The sequence below is a fragment of the Crinia signifera genome, chromosome 5, assembly GCF_055691185.1.
Source record: "Crinia signifera chromosome 5, ASM5569118v1, whole genome shotgun sequence".
NCBI classification, from domain to species: Eukaryota; Metazoa; Chordata; class Amphibia; order Anura; family Myobatrachidae; genus Crinia; species Crinia signifera.
Genome location: NC_139221.1, coordinates 253,819,483 through 253,839,058, shown reverse-complemented (window position 1 = coordinate 253,839,058; position 19,576 = coordinate 253,819,483). Strand labels below are relative to the sequence as shown.

The 19,576-nt window shown below is 40.4% G+C and overlaps 1 protein-coding gene across 21 annotated transcripts in view; it reads right to left on the bottom strand.

Moving 5' to 3' along the window:
- The window catches only part of PARD3 (par-3 family cell polarity regulator), a 508,043-nt gene that overhangs the window by 251,455 nt on the left and 237,012 nt on the right, over positions 1-19,576 (bottom strand). For all 21 annotated transcript variants that reach the window (XM_083188844.1, XM_083188831.1, XM_083188826.1 and 18 more), the window contains 3 exons: positions 13,644-13,769; positions 8,585-8,970; positions 4,627-4,766 (listed from right to left, as the gene is read on the bottom strand). In XM_083188844.1, the coding sequence (XP_083044970.1) occupies positions 4,627-4,766; positions 8,585-8,970; positions 13,644-13,769 (652 nt within the window). The remainder of the gene's footprint in view (positions 1-4,626; positions 4,767-8,584; positions 8,971-13,643; positions 13,770-19,576) is intronic.

Here is a 19,576-nt window from a genome sequence, read left to right as displayed (position 1 = left end):
GCGAGCCCCGCGAGGGGACGCGTATACCTGTGAAGTTATACGCGTCCCCTCGCGGGGCTCGCTGCGCTCGCCACGCTTCGGGCTCGGTGGCTCGCTGCGCTCGCCACACTATTATATTCTCACTCCACGCCCTAGTGGATAGTAGGGGAATGAAAAGGTCGGAGGACGCGTACCGCCGCCCCTCGCGGGCTCGCTGCGCTCGCCACGCTTCGGGTTCACGTCTATCGTGGGGTCTAGCACACTTACTAACATTTGGGGGGGCAATTAAAAAAAATCTGGTGAAAAAATAAAAAAATCGGGTGAAAAATCGGCAGATCGGATCGGTCGCATCGTATGCGACCAAATCGCATGCGATGCGACCGATCCGATTTTTTATCTTCCGACCACAACGATCTAAATCGTTGTGGCCGTGCTAGGAAACAAGTACCCAAATCTCTAGCATTCCCTGTCAGATTTATAGCTTTTTTTTTTTTTTATAGTTTCACATCTGATGCTTAGACATAATAATTTAAATGAAGAAAAGAAGGTAGATGTGATTAAATGCACTAATGTACGAAAAATTATTCTTTCAAATGCTGCCCAATTTATCCAAAATTAGCTGTGATTCAGTAAATAATACCGACATTAAGTTACAAGTAACCAATGCTGAGGCAGTAACAAAAAGAAATACATTACACCCCACTTCAAAGACTATTAAACTCTAGTAGTATTTGGTCACCGCTTCCCACGCAACTTGGAACATTTCCATACATGTGTCTGTACATGTACCTAGCCTGAATATATATTAATGTTAGAAATGCTTGCTCATTTCCTTGACCCATGGAATTTGCTCTCAAATGTGGCATTTAATAAATTCCTCCACTGATTTTCAATTCAGAAAATGTTTTAAGATCCCGCAGGCCACCATGAATAGCAATCCTAATTACATTTCACAGCAACAGCTCATCGTCAGACATGTGTTCTGTGGGCAACTGCAGCGTGTGGTCAGACCAGGTAGTCTATTTAGGAACATGTTGCACTACTAGAGGACTATGGGAAATAAGGGTGTTTGCATGGCTGATAGACAATATCTAGACCAACAGTCAATAGGTGAAAATACATATGATCAACATGGTCAAAAGTTCCACATAGCTATGGTTGACACACTTAAAGGTTGGGTTGATAGGTTTCATACTATAAACGGGAACTGTAATGTGTGGCGAGTGAAGAGGTAAACTAATTGTGGGTCCACATCCTCAGTTGTCAACATGGACACCGACCTTTACATGTGTCAACTTAGACATTGATGACCTAATTTATCTAGAAATAAGGAGACGAAGTGAAGTTACATCTTAACTGTACCAACCCTTATTTGCCTCTTAACACATTCACAGCAAGAAAAAAAGGGAGACAAGAAATGTAAGACCAATTATAAACAATCTAAATTAAAAAAAAAGCTTTTAGATTTGTTTTCTTTACCGAATAAACTCTACCCCTTGCCCGCTGCATTACAATAACTGTACCCCCTTAGTGCCTAACGCTCCTTTTTAAGTGTCTATGCCTAACTAAAACTCCCCCTCCCTCCCCCCCACACCTGTGCCTAACCACAACCTTCCCCCCACAGCATGGCATTAACCCTCCCTACAAAACTTTTGATTTGGTTGCCAACAGTATTGTGAGTGATGTTGGGTCCCTGAAACTGATCTCCTGACCAGTGTCAAGGTATTGGCGTTCCAACACACCTGTTCCAGAGTGGCATCTAGTTTATTCTCTTTTTACATTACAGTGCACGTGGCACCAATTTTTTTGTTTTTAATGCTTTTCTGTGAGGGACTGTGGCCTATGTTACATAAAGTGATGGGCACACAGAGCGCAAGGCACACTATTGGGACAATTGATTTAATAAAATAGTTATTCACAAAACTAAAAATGGTTACAGAAGCAGAAGTAAACTAACTAGTTAAATTATATTCATTTGTACTACTTGGTATGTTAAACTCAAAGAAAAGGAGGCTAAAGGTGGGGCTGACGGGGGAATTTCCTGGAGTGCTGTGCCTGCCCGCAGCTAACCTCTCTTTTCCTACAAAGATGTGCATGCAGCATGCGGAATGAAAAAATACCCAGCATTGGAACCTTTTTGTTGTGATCAACCTCTAATAAAAAGGTAAATATGAAAATCATGTGTACTCCCAAATACAGATCGATAATCACTATTTTTAATTGTGTTGAACATCAAGCTAGACAACACAAATAATGTAACACCATTCTTGTAAAGCGTACAGATCATTAGCAAAGTCAGGAATTACTGTAACTACTTGTTTGGACTGCGGTGTTGGCAGTGTGGGCCAACATCTCTATTTATAATACAATGGAAAGGGTTGTGTCATTTGTTTGTGAGATATAAACTTCTACCGAGTGTTTATGAACTATGTCGTCATTATGAATTCAAATTTTGGAATGCGTCTGTCTAGTAGCCTGTCAGTCTCAGCATCACACAAAAATTACTGAAAGAATTTTAATTAGATTTTAACTACAGGTTGAGTATCCCTTGTTCCGAAATGCTGGGGACCACAAGCATTTTATTTAAGGGGCATTTCCGGTTTTCTGAATATTTTTAACATACTTACCTGGTCCCCTAGTGTTGCCCCGATAGTCCCCTGTGGGCTTCAGGATCCTCTTCAGCTGTCCCATGGGTGCACTGCGCTAGTATTAATGCACGCTGGTGATGTCACTCGCCCAATGCACCCCTAGGACTGGAGATGCTGCTGAAGACGATCCTGAAGCCCGCCGTGTATGCCAGGGGATGTGGTAAGTATGAAAAAAGGAACAGGGGTGGAAAAAACCCCGAAATAATCTGAAAAACCACGTTTTTTGGAATATTTCGGTTTTTGGATATACGGATATGGAATACTCAAACTGTATTATATAGAGACCTAAAAAAATAAACAAAGCTATGTATTATCTCGATATGACATGAGGGAGGGGAGCAAAATGACTATTTGTGATCAATGTGTTCTATATAAAATAAAGATCACAATATTAGATAGCACTACAGTAACATCAGACCCGTTGAGAACCAACAGACATCAATGCAAACAAAGAAGGGGGCAAATGCAAGTTAGTAGCACATATTACAAGAACAAATTACCTCTGTTTTGTTTTTATAAAGATGTGTGTAAAGGAAATGTTCTTCTTGGCACTCTAGTATATTTGAAGCACACTCTGACATGTGGAGAAATAGGTATAGATCGTAAGCTGTTCAAGGCTTTGTTACTTTAAATATTACGGGAAATGTAGGCCACAACTCTGCCCACTAATAGTTCCCATCACAGGCCAAGTCATTTGAAAATGTAAATTTAGAGGCTCAAAAAACGTCCAAAGAAAACACTGTAAGGAACCAATTTGCTTTAATCCCAGACATGTGTGTCCCAACTTAAGTGATGTAGACAAATCACTTTCCATAGAGGAAAGCCATTACCATTATTATTTTATCACTGGTGGAGGTGAATCTAACAGGGACAAATTACACAAAGAAAAGGCAGGCAATATTTGTGCATTTTAATAAATGAGAATCAGAAGAAGACTATTTCTAATATCAGATATCTGTTTTCATGTATGGAGATAAACGTAGCAATAAAAACAATGGGAAAAAATTGCCTTGAGGGGAGAAAAAAATAAAATGTAAACAGTGGGCAGACAAGTAGACACCACATGCAGCAACTTATTATTGGTCTTTTCCTCAGCGACAATATTGTTATTTTATTTAAGAATAAATGAATGTGCCAAAGAGTTCATATCAACAAACAATTTGTTCAAAAAGTATTTAAAAAAATAAAACCAGACCCGTCTTATAGTAATAAACTACTTCTTGTTAAGTGGCAGCTGCTGCTAGGAAGATCAATCTCTCCCAATGGGTCTCCAAAGAGATGCCTACCCCATATCCCTTATCTCTTTTACAAAATTCCATAGACAAAGAGGGCAGGACAGAAATTTATTTTTCAAAATGGCTCCCATATATCCTTCTCTCCAATTAAATCCACCCTTAGGACTTTGACTCAAATCATTTACAAACTTTGGCCAATTTGTCTCCTACAGGTTTGGCTTTGCTGGGTGCTGGATGACATCGGGATGGCGTCGGATCCCGACTGCTGGTGCTATTCTCCCTTGTGGGGGTCCACGACCCCCATAGAGGGAGAATATAACCTGTGAAAAGCGTAGCGAGGGGCTTATTTGCGCTCGCACTCCTGTCGGGGTCCCGACTGTTGGGATCCCCACTGTCAGAGCCCTATACCACACCCGGGTTTGCTGGGTATTGTTCAGGTTATCAGATGGTATGGGCTTAACTAATAACCTATTTTTAAAGCAACCATGATTTACAGGGCAAAACCAACTACTGCTTTAAAAATACGTGCACACATGCAGGTTATTACATAAGCCCCTATGATTATCAACATTCCTTTCTACTGCATTTAGTTACAGCCCTGTATGAATGTTTATGGTTGCTCTATTTTTTTTTTTTGTTTTATTTTTCTTTCTTCTTTAATGTTGTGTTTTCTTTAATACTGTATTGTACTGATAATTTGTGATACTTTCATTTAATACATATTAAATCACATATAAAAAAAAGATGTAAACAATTGACCGTACTTCTAGTAGTCTATCTGCAGCTTTCAGCCTGCCATCCTGGATAGCTGCTCCTCGGGGAAGAATGTTTTTGACGTAGATAGGAGCCGAACCTCCGAGAGGGACATCTCTTGACGTAATGCTGAACCCCAAACCTTCAACACCTGCATTAGTTGTAAAAGAAAGGTTATTCATGTTCTCAAACACTAATTCAAGAACGGCTTCTAATATCTGAACGCAGAATTTCGATTAAGGTTGCACAGACAACAATCTGAATACAAAATAAAATTATCAAAAGTCGGTTATTAAATATGGACATGATTTTCAACTATGTAAGCCCAATTTAACTGAAATGGATAAGCAAGACCAAAGCAATACCCCTTTCACATTGGAAATGCCGGTTCACACCAGGGATTAGGAAACAGGTCCGTCCCGAGAGCGGCCAAGCATTTGCGAGAGGTAGCTCCCCTTAGCGACTCAGCAATAGGCAATAAGCTGGGTCGCTGATGTCACATGGGGTGAGGTGGAGGGCTTCATCAGGGGACAGGGGAGGAGGCAGTGCTTGGAGCTGATGCTGCCTACTCCTTCTAGTGTAAACCTTTTTACATTGCCTAGCAACCAGGATCCGACGGGGTAAAATCCTCCTTTAATACCACAACCAAGAAAAATATAGAATAAAATCTGAAGCATTCTCCAAAAGCTGTTTCCCCTGAGGTATGTATTTAAAAATTATAGTAAACAAATATTTTATTTTGTTTCAAATTTATTTCAGGAAATTGCAGCATTAAATTGGTATTTACAGAGAGAAATTAAGATTTGGAAGTGGTAAACAGAAAGTAATTGCTCAATCCTTTGTTGTAGTTGCCTCTCCACAGGAGTCCGGCATAAGGGATGAGAAGCTTCATACATCCCTGCCGACCTCCTCCTGGGAAGAGATACAAGCATGGGATTAAATTATACGCATTTAATATTATCGTGAAGGTTTTGATATCGCTAGAAGCAAATATTATAGGTTTCAGGCTTCCTTCTATTATTGGTGGTACATGCACAAAGAAGCAGCCATCGCTTTACATCACAACTACAAAATCGCTCTTTAGAACACCAATCAGAATGTACAAACCATCTTGCAGTTTTATATTTTTGTCAATCTAGTAAATTCAACAAAAGTACAGATATAAAATACAATAATATAATCTGCAAAGCTGAAACGTGTCATGTTGTGCCCTTGTGGTAACCTCACCAAGGGGCTAATTATGATTCAGATGGACCCCCCGTGCATGGACACACACTGCTTGTTTTTGCGTTATTTTGTTTATGTCAATCCTATTCTAAGGTAGATAGAACATGGCCGGATCAGTCTGTGAAATTGAGCTTTTAGTGCCGGCAACAATGGTTTTGCACTGAACCGCCCTGAACTGTGGAATTGTCACTGACACGTTGAATGTGTATCTAAAACTCTATGTAAGTCATGCCGGTTACTGACCAATAACTTACACCTAGCATGGAGCTGGCACAAGTTCTGGATAATCAGTGGACAGACGCATAGATTCTCACATTATGAACATATACTCCTATAGGCGTAGGGTAGTAAATTTAGCTTCCACATCTGTTGCAAAAACAAAAGTATCCTAATAAAGGCATGTCCAAACTATGGCCCTCCAGCTGTTGTAAAACAACAAGTCCCATCATGCCTTGCCACAATTCTGCTATTAGGGAACGCTAAAACTATGGCAAGGCATGCTGGGATGTGTAGTTTCCCAACAGCTGGAGGGCCACAGTTTGGACATGCCTATCCTAGTATGTACACGGAAGAAAATTTAGACTAAGGGGGTAAATGTACTAAAGCTTCTTAAAATGAAAAGAGATTCTATCATTTTCTAGGATGCAATAATGAAATGCTAGGTTTAACTTGATTGGTTGCTATGCGCAACATTTCATTTACGGATTCTATAAATATAATAGAAAACTAAACCTGTAATTGACAGTTTGGATTGATAGCCCTTTTACATGAACAACAGAATGCCAGATCAGGTAAGAATCTGCGGGTTTGGGCAGTTAGACACTAGCGGGTTTGGGCAATTATCTCAATGACCACTGCAGAGCTTGGTATGATCATGTGTTTGGTGCATTGCAATGCCATGTGTTGCTTTGGCACCAACCCTGAGTGCACAAGGAGTGTCAATCATTACAGATTTCAACTGCAGAATAATCCGCACGGCCTAACATGTTGATGGGGGGGGGGGGGGGGGGGTTGTAACAGGTCACATAACACAACAGGTAAACTACAAAATGTATCAATGAATCACGTACAAACATGTATCCTGCTGTAAATCTTTCAATGACATAGATAATTATTTCTGTAATTAAAATTAGAGACTATTATCTACAAGAGCAACTTCCATTACATTGCTAATCTACTTGGAAACATTCAATTACTGTATGTCTAACGCGGATGTAATAGACACGGTTATGGATCATAAAAAGTAGTCAATTCCAAAACTCTGACTTGAGGGAGGAAACAAAAATATTTCCAGGGAGACCGCCTATATATTTACATTTCCTCCATGCTAAAATTATTCTACAACTGAGTAGTCAATCATTTCTGATTAACTCTTCTAGGAACAGGGGTGATAATGGGATTGACAGAGGACAAAGTAAGACTGTCAGCAGTAAAACATGCACATTATACAAACATGAAGCGTCATGTGACCTCCATTATACCACGGTCTATTCACATATTCCCAGTAGCATCATCACTCCCATTTATTTATATGAAAAATTGATGTAGTCCATAACATTTCTGACAATAATGTAACCTTCTAGCACGGTGATTCCAATCTGATCTGTTTATAAATCGCCCCTATGTGAATTTTCAACAGATTTGGGTTTATTCTTAGAACACAACAAGCCCTGCAGGAGCTTGAGCAATACTTACGCTTTTATTGACATTGTCTGTATGTGACATGTTATGGACATATGGGGCACAGGGAATTATGTGTGCCCATGTGGAGGGGTTTAATAACATGAGCCCCTATACCCAGTCACTTTAGATATATGGCATTCATGGCACCAATTGAGACACCAGGGCTGCAACTAGGGGGAAGGTGTGTCTGCCTCCATCTCCACCATGTCCTCCGCCAGCTGCCATGATTTGCCTGCACAGAGAAGTCTCCAGGCTCACCTAGTGCCTGTCACATAACGCTTCCTCACAGCGCCAACCAAAACAGCACCTAATGGTTAATCGGAGATCCATATTTTAAACTGTTTTTTCTCCAAAACACCTATTTTAAAGTATCCCCCAAACTGATATTTCTTGTGTGAACACGCTGGGCCATGGCAAAGGGGGAATTGCCCTGCAGCCTATGTGGCGGGAGACACTAAGTTTTAATATTATTGTGGGCACTGTAATACAGTGCAGTGAAAAAGTGTCGCTTGTATGGGGTATATAATGTAGCATGTAGGGATGTACTGTGGAATGTAGTGTAGTGCAGCATGTAATGTAGTGTAGTGAAGCAAATGTTGACACACATGGGGCATGTAGTGGAAAATGCCGCTGGGTGTCAGGTGACAGAGAAGCTCAGAACATTTGGAGCAAACTCATCATATGGTGTGCCCTATTTTTTTATATATTTCATAATTGGGCTATATTTGTTTATTTTATTTATTTATATTTACTTGCCCTGCCCCAGTTGACATAAACACTAGTTTAGGCCGTGGGGAGACACCTGCTTTCAGACTTTTCCCCCATAATGTGTGCACGCCATTGGATGCAAGATCTTATGTTGTAAGAGATCTTGTTTTCTTATGGAAGTGCACCAAATATAGACTGCATTGAATAATACAGGACAAGTACTAACAAATAGGTACACTGCTGCTTAGAATATGTCTTCAACACTTAATATAATTAAGTGCTATACATACTGTATATAGTCTCAGTTTGAATAAAATACACTGTAAGAGGCCCACACACAACCTATCTTACCTTTCTTTAGCTGTATATAAAACTTCTTTCCTTTTTTGGTATTATAACCGCTTGGTGGGGGAGAGTTCACACCACGCTGTGGTGATGGCATGAGGCCAGTTGGTGGTTTTCCTGCTGAATTGATGCTATGAGGTAGATGTGAGTAAGAGTCCATTGGTTCTGCCTGGTTTATGTGTCTGGGCACTCTCTGCAGAGTCTGGTCAGGTCCAGGGCTGTGGAAGTTCCTATTCTCAATGTACTGATGATCGGGTGGCACATGTGGGGTTGAGTAGTAGCTGTTGTTCTCGCTTTGAGATAGTTGTTCATATGGTTCTTTATTAGCGGCTGGTACCACGTGGAACCAGATCATGGGCGAACGCATGGCTTGACGGAACATATGCTGTGCTCTATATAAATGAGAAGATTAGCAAATCATGAATAGTAAACTATGAACATAATTATGCTTTCTAATTATAGAAAACGAGCTGCTTTGTGCCTCTACATAGATGGTAAATTATTTCAGCAAAGAAAAAATAATAAACAAAGACTTTGCAAATCATTTTTGTCACAGTTGGTCCCAATTAATGAGCATTTCATAGTTTTACAAAAACACATAAAAACTAGGATACACAAAATGTATATTGCTTTTTTATACCATTACATTGGTCTTAAGTAATTAGTCCAATTTCTATATGAAAAACTGGACATGGGAGTGCGAGGAGCCTGGAACTATTTTTTTTATTCACCACCCCTGTCATACTCCTCCACTGTGATAGACAAGAGCCAGTCGGTAAATATTTACTGAGACTCTGGGGTAAATTTACCAAAGGTTCTATAAATGAAAAGAGGTGATGTTGCCCATAGCAACCAATTAGATCCTGTCTATAACTTCTCTATTGCATCCTAGAAAATGATAGACAGAATCTGATTAGTTTGCTATGCGCAACATCAACACTTTTCATTCTTAGTACTGGTAGTAAATTTACCCCTCCGTATTACATAAATATACAGATATCTACTTTATTTCTATAATATTAATAAAAATATTACGCTATTCAAATAAACGATAAATATGAATCCATTAAATATAAAATACATTCAGCATTTATTTGTGAAATTTGTTATATATGTCCTTATGTATGTCCTTCGCATCGCGACTTCAGCTGCTGCAACTCACCTACAATAAATTGTCCTAACAAGTATTTTTGGGAATATTTGGTGTTCTGCATTGCGCACACTAAAGCTGTGGACACACGGTGCGATTATAGCTATCAATTTTGACTATATAGTCAAAAAGGTATAGAAAGTTAGTCTGAATCGCACAGTGTCCAGCCACATTCAGTGCCGTCTCGATGCTGATGCAGTCCCCGTTTAGTCAGTAACGAATAGAAAAATAGACTGTGCAGGCACATCTATCTTGTGAATCTTGCATATAGCCTAGGGACAAATTGCAAGATAATCTAAAGTTCATCTAAAGTGTAGTTAGACAAAATCTAATAGTTAAAATTGAATCGAACCTTAAAGTATTTCCACAACTTTAAACTCTGTCTAATGCAGCGCCCACACTGGCCGATGCAACAGCCACCGAAAACAAAAACGATATTTTTGACTGCCGGGGCTCGGCAGGGTGCCAACATCGGCTGACAGGGAGGGAGGGCATTGAGCACCATGGTCCTTGTTCCGAGATAGTAAAAATAGACTATGCTGCACAGTCTATTTCTACACTCGATTCCGAAGCAGGACTGTGCTTCAGGATTGGGTGCTGCATAGCACGGGGCAATTGCAACATGTGACCACAGCTTAAGAGGGAATGCCACTTCATACTCCAATCACCTCTCTTCAGAGATGACCCAATTTATGCATGCCTCTCTGCATAGTTGTAATTGCGTGCTCTACCCTTTGACATTTGCGCTGTGCCATTTCATGCATAATACAGACATAAATTTAGCTTGATGTTAGATGTGCAAATAAAGACAGATTATACAAACTGTACAACAACATAATGAGATATTTTACTATATTAAAGTGAATATAGTCTTCAACTTCAATCAGCTGACCGGCATTCTTGCTGGGAAAGATTGTTCCATATTTCAGGAAGAATCATCTGACAGATGGAGGATAACCTATACATCCGAGGGCCTATAAAACTCCAGAGGCAGTGTACCATCTCCTCGTGATTCTCAGGACTTACATCTGAAACTCTAGCATGGAATATTACATGAAAGAACTTTGCAAAGTTCATTAGGAGCAGTAGTAGTAGAACAAGAGGTCGTGCCTCAATCTGTGAGGTTCAGCAACAATAAGAAGTACTGATTTCCTAATAGGATAGAGGATATCTGGAAGACCCCTATTACCAGAAATTGTAGAAATCAAAACTGATAAGGATTTAGAGTTGCCTGTAATGTCAGAAGTATAACACTCCCAGAGGAGTGTGTTACAAGGACAATAAAGAGGCACCACGTTAAGGTTAGTGCTGCCCCTCCTCTGTAGTGGACTATTTGTTAGTGACCATTTGCAATGCTGTTGTATTTGAACACTGATCGCGGATTAGTTTCTTACTGCAACTGAGTTGTTTTGATCTCAAAACCTCAATATTTACATGTGTGATTTATTAGCTCCTGATTGGGTAATCACACAACAGCATAGTTTAGGGACCCAACAGATATTAGATATCTGGTTTTATTTTAAAAACAATAGACATTTTTTCTCTTCATATAGAGTGTTATTGTACTGTATAAAATCATAAGCAGCGTATTGAAGTCTAAGCTCTGTGTAAGATGTGTTATAACCCGTTTGATGTTATCCAGGTGCGAATGACTTGTGGTTTCTAATAAAAAAAAAATATATCTATATATCTTAAGCTTTAGCATTAAAAGGTATTGACTACAAATGTTGACTAACAATATAACTTTTGTGATTTTTTCCAGAGATGGAGAAAAAAAAATGCACTGCAGTTTAAATGGGATGTAGTTGGCATCACAATTGTCAAGAGGTCAGAAAACCGCCACTGGAACCCCAACACCACTAAGAATGTAAACATCTCACATATATGGTATCTCAGTGACATACCTCCCAACTGTTCTGCTTACCGTGGGAACGTCCCGATATTCGGGGACGTTCCCGCGTCCCGCCCGGGGCCGCCATTGTCCCGCGGTGGGGGGGACAGTTGGGAGTCCCCCCAGCCTGCTGAAAATAGACGCTGTGCGCACAGCGTCTATTCAGCGGAAAACAGGGGCGCGGCCGGAGGACGCGTCATCCAGCGAGGCCACGCCCCCTTTTCGCAAGGCCACGCCCGCTTTTCAGGAGCGCGCGAAGATTCGCCGCACGAGAGTCCCGACCTCCCAACTGCAGAAGTTGGGAGGTATGCAGTGAGGAGTTTGTATATTCTCCCCGTGCTTGTGTGGGTTTCCTCACACAATCCAAAAATATACTGGTAGGTCAACTGGCTCCCAACAAAACTAACCCTAGAATGTCTGTCTGTGTGTATAAATGTGGTAGGGAATATAGATTGTAAGCTCCACTGGGGCAGAGACTGATGTGAAAGTTCAAATTATCTCTATAAAGCGCTGCGAAATACGTGTGTGCTATATAAATAACTGTTAATAGAAATAATTAAGATATACCATATTAGACAATGACATCTGATAAGGTAAAATATTATGTATTGAAAAAAAAAAACATTTGGGAGATCCTGATGCTGTGTGGAAAAGTTTGCCCATTCAGATGAGAAAAAGACAACTTTTTGGACTTGAATGTTGTCTTGCAAAAACACAGACCAACACACCTACTGTGAAGCAGTATGGGACCTAATGGCTTATTCCACACTGCGTGACTTATGGGGGTAAGATGTATGAAGACACAGCTATAGCTTAAAAATCAAAAGATGAATGTCCATGAGTGGCCATGCCAGTTTCCTGACTACGTCTATTTATTTAGCATCTGATAGAGATAAATTGGACAGAGGTAAAGCACCAACTAGCTCTGACATTTTCAAATACACCATGTAAAATGACAGTTAGAAGCTGATTACTTTATCTCTGTCCACGTTATCTCTATCGAAGACTTAGTAAATGGACTCCTAATTCCGATAGGAAACCTCAGTACAGACTTTGAGGGCAGTCCATCGCCACTCACTAAGAAATTTGTCTGAACGTGAACAAATCTGCGAAAGAAGAATGGTCCAGTGCTCCCCAATCTATTGTAACATTAACACCCCTTTCAGATTGCACTTAATTAGTGGGTTCATGCGGGTTTGACACAGTAATAGGTGCGATTTTAAAGCGCTTACCGCAGGCATGTCCAAACTATGGCCCTCCAGCTGTTGGGTAACTACACATCCCAGAACGCGTTGCCATAGTCTTAGCATTCCCTAATATCCAAACTGTGGCAAGGCATGTTGGGACTTGTTGTTTTACAGACTAGAGGGCCATAGTTTGGATATGCCTGGCTTACCGGGTCCAGCAACCCAGCATTCTTATCGTTTTTTTGCCGTGTTGCTGTGCAGTGTGAACAGGTTAACCAGGTCGAGCGATTCACACTGATGGAGGAGGCAGTGCTTGGACCAACTGATGTAGAACTACACTTGCTGTTGGGGCATGCCAAAATGGTGGCAGAAAATGTTGGAATGTGCAGTTCCACAGCAGCTGGAGTGCTATAGGTTGCTTTACACCCCTTTCTTAAACTACATTTTATAATAAATTTGCAGAATTGTTGGCTTTTAGTTCAATAGTGAAAGCTAAAATGTATAAAAGCTGGAAAAAAAATTGCTTTAGTTTTTGGGGTTTAATGCGGCAAATGGTAGTGATTTTAACCGGACATGATTATTTTCTATAGGCATTAAACATTAATATTTAGAATAAACTCAAATTACAGGTGTCTGGTACAGTGTATTAGGATCACAGGTCTACTTTAAAATTGGACGTAAGCTTCATAGTGGTACAGTTCTTTGTGGGGCAAATAACCTTGGATTTAAAGCTGTTTTGACATTAGCTTCATACGCAACAATGTATGCTGTATGCTTTGTAGCGTTAGAAAGTCATCCGACATTTCGGTTTTTGCAGAAGCCTCAGAATGCACTTACTGTTCAAATCTTCTATTGCGAAGGTCACCATTGTTAATTCTGACGATACAATCATTCTCATGAAAAAGATTCTCTCGTTCAGCTTTGCCACCTTTCTCGAGCCGCTTTACTAATAATCCAAGGGTTCTGCAACATTAAGATTGCAAATGATTACACATGCAGCATTTGTACGGGTACTTAATGGTTTCTGCAGATGACAATGTTCACGCAATAAATGAGCAAAGCAAAATATTAACATTCCCTAAAGAAAACAAGGTTAAACTAGCGGAAAGCATACACATCTTAATAGATTTCGTTTTTCTTTTGAAGACAAACGTGTAAGCAGACAAGAGGATAAGACCTTGATCAAAAATAAGAAAATATATACCAAAACAGGGGGTTATTAAGAACACTTGCTAAATATATGTATAATTAATTATACACTCACACATATACATACATAAAGTGGTCCGGGGGCGTGGCCTAGCGTCAAGCACGACCGTGGAGCCTTGAGTGTAACCTCTCCAACGCTTGAAAGGTGCCCAGCACCGTCCTATGCCTTTTCGGTGCGGCGAATTGTAAGCCGCCATACATGGTACGTTACCCATCCCTTGTTTTGTGCAATCTTTCAATAAATATCATCTTTTAAAAAGTGGTAATCTTTGCACCATTGGAGCGCCCACCTCTGTCTTTTACAGATAATACACTCCCCGTGTTGGACTCGGGAGAACCGCTGGGTTCAGTATTGTGGAGAGGCCGGCTTGTTTGAAGCAGTGCATAAAAAAATAGCATGAAGCTGTGAGCCACCTGCGTCCAGCAAGGACAAATTAAGACTGCGTCTATCCTTGGGACTGGTATATAATACCATATTGACCTTTTTTTTTTTGCATTGTGCACTGTATTGTGTATATATATATATATATATATATATATATATATATATATATATAATTTCGGTACTTATGTATTATCTGGACTCTGGACTCCCATGTTAAATGCACCAGATTTTTTCATACCCCTACTATCCAACTACGCATGGAGTTGATTTTATATAGTGTGGCGAGCGCAGCGAGCCACCGTGCCCGAAGCATGGTGAGCGCAGCGAGCCCCGCGAGGGGACGCGGTCTTATAAGAAAAACGGGAGTCCAGATATTACATAAGTACCATATTTTATTAGGAAAGTCAACATGTGACATACCAAACAGATGCAGAATTTCATATGAAAAACAATGATTTTCTTTGTGTTAACATTTCTTTATTCATTCTGGAGTTTTAACTGTTTTGTTTTGCAGGTACTGACATTAATGAAAATGGCACGAACACAAACAGAACATGTGGAGACCGCCTTGCTATTTGGAGAATGAAGCACACATGCTATTGCAAATTATTTCAAACATCAACCTAATAGGCCACCCATTACTCACAGTGCAGTTGCCAAACTCCCTGCCAAATCTAAAGAAACAATCAGTTGCAGATGAACCAAAGAGTGCCAACCAAACACTGCTACAAATGTAACTGCCGCCGTGCTGGCAATTTTTAAAGAGCCCATAGGGTAGCGCTCATTGGGCCGGACTTAGACCTTTTCGCTATGCTGTGTACACTTGCAGCCTAGCGAACAGGTAAGCACCGCCCACCGATCTAATGATTATTCAACCCTTCAGTAATAAACGGCAGTCAAAACCGATGCTGGTCGACGAATATGGGGTGGGCACTGATGTCATGTGATGACAGCTTCCTGCCCCGAGCAGGCAATGCCACGCCTGCATTCCCAGGGGAACACCCAGCATTTTTATGTGGATGCCCATAAAGCTCTGGGCATCTCCCTGCTCCAGCCCCCTGTCCGCTGCCCCCTCTGGAATGAACGGCCCGGTGAATGTGAAACTGGCCGAATCGGTTTACTCCTGGGGTTTGCATGTGCGCATAAACACGCATGTGCAAAGCCCAAACATTGGGGAATGGTCCGAATTCGGCCCTATTGTCGGTCTCGTGAGCCAGTCAGGATGTACCTCACATGTTCAGTGGGAAGTGCACCATTACCTACACCACAGACTAGTACTGAATTATTGAAAGCTGAAACCTGATTACAAATAAAACAAATAAAGCATTTATTTTAAATTGCTACATACTACAAATGCTATACTTATAAAAACAATATTATACCAAGTAGTTTATAGTAAAACTGACAAAATCACTCATCTCCGCTACAGGCAAGAGAAGCAAGAATAAATAAAAGTTTAATTTGATAGATAAAACTTTCTGGTATCATGCAGTGTGAATGCCATTATTTTAAAACCAGGGAGTGAAGCAATTTTATACTCCGATTCGCTTTTGTCTATGGAAGAAATTATGCCTTGAACGATATGGCTAATTAAAACAACATGGTGTTCTTGTGATAGGTGTAAGAGAATACAGTTATGGAAAAAGTATTGTTATAATATGCACAGCAGTGTTAATAAAATTCTTCCCATAATTCTCAGCAGCAGTAGTCCACACGCAATAAACATTTAATCTCCGGACAACTAAGGGGGTAAATATGTAAATGTGACTATTTTGTTATTTGCTGTTTGTATTTATCCAATTTAAATATGGTTGTTACATTCGTGAAAGTATTGAAGTGCTTCATCTACTTTATTTTAAAGTTGTCACTATTACCACTCCAAACACTGGAGAGAAATTGTCTGTGTGTATTTGTTCCTTTACGTCATTGAAAACCCTAATATGGCAGCCGTGGGCACAAAACACACACATTTGGCAAATGAGGGCAGAGTATGACCGTTATTATTATAAGTATAACAAATTATCTTCCCACTGCACTTCCAGGCACCAGTGATGCTGATTCATTTTCAAACTGGCCACCAACATGTGCACACAAATTACACACATGGACAGGCAAGATCGGCCAGGGTGTGGTAAGCCTAAAAATGCCAAATCTCACCTGACTCCACTGCCCAGTTCTTGTGAAGGTATAGGCCACACACTAGAAAGATCTGGGTTCTTAAGATTTCCCATGAACTCAGTCCTGGCCAAATGATTTTGTGCAAAGATTACAATTTGACAAAGAGTTGTGTGAACGCGCTCGAACACCTGAGAGCACTAACTGCCAAGTACACAACTGCGCTAACACAAGTGCCTGAATATCTGAGTATCCGAACGTGCCCAAACACCTGAATCCATGAGTGCCCGAACACCTGATCGCCCAAGCGTGTCAACGCATCAGAAAACCCAAGCACATGAACGCGCCCGAACATTTGAGCGTGTGAACACACCCAAACACCGGAATCCATGAGCACCCAAACGCACCAAAACTCGTACAAACAACAGATCGTGTGAATGTGGCTGAACGCACCTGAACACCAAAAGCCGTGAGTGCCCAAACTCACCTGAGCGCTCCCGAACACCTGAGCACGCAAATGCACCCAAGCACACCAACTTCCAAATACCCAACTGTGCGAATGCGCTTAAGTGCCCGAATATCTGAGCATCCGAGCGCCCGGACGTGGCTGAACGCAACCTAATGGCTGAGCTCCCCAACTCCTAAATACCCAAAAGCATGAAGACACGAATACTTGAGTAGTAGTGTGTGGGCACCTTGAGAATCATCATGAGGATAGCACTTGCTGTCTGTGTCTTTAAGGTCCTCTTTTAATCAGATATATATAGTGTATTATACATCTACATATTCATTTATTCTTAAATGACAAATTGAGTTACCTGTGAAGCTCTCAAAACAAGTAGGTTAGTAATGATCCAAGTCTGTTGTCAGTCTCATTAGCTACCACTGATAGAAATTAGTGCCAGGTCAAGAATTCACCAACCCAATAGAAAAAAAACCGAACATGAAAGAAACACTATTCTTTTGCATAATTAGCTCATTTGCATGTAAACTAAAAAAAAAACAGGTAAATTGTGTATTTTTTTCAAGTATTACTTCTAGAAATACAGAACATTAGGCTGAAGCTACTGCACTCACTTTGCATAAAAGGGACACTAATACTGCCTAGCTCCAGTCTTGCTCTCCATGCACTAATGGACAGTTCAGGTTGAGTTTATTACAAGCTGAAGCCTGCTAATCTGATGCAGGTGTCTTCAGTTATGCTCTGATAGATGCTGCAGTGCACAATCAATGCCTGCTAAACCCAGGAAGAGAGTGAAAATGAACGTCAAAACCTCTGACTTGGAACACAAGCATGTGCTTTCAGTCATTCTATCCCAGATGTGATGAAACAGATCCGTGCAGGCTAAGCACTAGGGTGTAGTTCAGAGATGAGGAGCAGAACCCAGACAGGGCGTGAACCAGCAAGTGGTACCCTGGTCAGAGGTATGCACTCATTATTATTACACACACACACACATAGAGACACATTATTTTATAGGATCTGCCTCTTATGTGTGCTGCAAAGACTTTGGCTTCATACCACATGAAGGGTTGATCACTTGTCCTAAGTCGCAGTAAGTAGAGCAAATCCACACAGGCGAGAGCTATTTTCTCTTGTAATCCATTGGAAATCACAAAGAAAAAATTAATCAAAAGTTAATAATGAGAGCATAAAAGAGAAGCAACCACAGGGGGATTTGGACAACGGGGAAAATGAATAAAGAAAACTTTCTTGATTCTGACAAGCAGAACCTGACAGAGAAAGTTACTAACATCTAAATGTCCTCACTCAGCAGTCTTCAGAAACATAGCATTATGTGCTTAACATGACATACACTACCGTAAGCTGTATATCTACAGATATCATCAGACTGTCGATAGAGTTCAGTATTTTGTCACAATGATGTGCTGTAAACAGTAAACAAACATTCCCGTGAATATCATCAGCAACATTGATGGTATTTGATAGCACTCTGCATGGATACATGCCCATATGGCAAACTGAAAAATTGTGAGAAATTTGGCTATGGCCCATAACAATTCCAATCTACTCATAGCCAAGAACTTGGCACTTGGTGTTTACCATTTTCAGCCCACATGATTTACTGGAAGGTCATGGCAGAGGCGCTTCAACACCAGCATGGCTTGTTTGAAACCGGTTGAGCGGTTTCAAGTGGAGTGTCGCATTGAACGGCAGTGGTCAGAGATGAAGAAGGAAAACCGCTAATGAGAAGTATATATTTCCTCTCGCAAAACACTCTAATGTATTTTATCAGTGGTCAGGGTAGTTTCATTGCACACACTTAAAAATGTCCCTCCCTTTAAAGCAAATATTCGCGTATAATGAGGGTTTGTTCCCAACACAGAAACACATTTCATTTTAGATCAAACACCAATTTACCGATCACTGATCTAACATCTCAACAGACAAATAAGTGGCGCCAGGAGGTCAAGAAACATTGAAGCAAGCGGATATAAGGAAAACAATTATTTTAAATAAAAGATGTGATAAAAAAAATACAATGAACAAAACCCTGCAGAGTTTCCAAGACAGAACTCAGCTAAATTACAGACAATCAGAGAGGATTTAGAAATGGTGTTTTCTGTTTACGGAGAACATATTAAATTTATTTTTTTCCCTAGGATGCTCACTAATCACAATTTAGAGGTTGGGAAGACATTTATCTAAAACAATGCTGGGATAAGTACATGCCTTAAGCAAAGGAATTTGGCTTTCCATTACACCTTTCAAAATCAGTCTGCTGCAGGGATTGCACTGAAAACACAAACCCTGCTGGGTCTCATTTCCTATACAACTGTTTGCCGCATGTGGAGCACAACTTAGTTACAACCAATTGCCAGTGAGCGGCACCGAATGCGAGAAGAACGCTTTCGTTCAATTTCCTACTGCTATACAAAATTCTTCACATATTTAAATGTTTTGATGGTTGCGAGACTGTTAACTCATCTCTTACTACTGAAAGAATGAAAACCAAAAATCAAACCAAAAGTTTGTAGAAATGTGATATATTGGTTTACGTATAGTCTGTCATTTAGGTAGGTTTCTCAACCTTCCTAA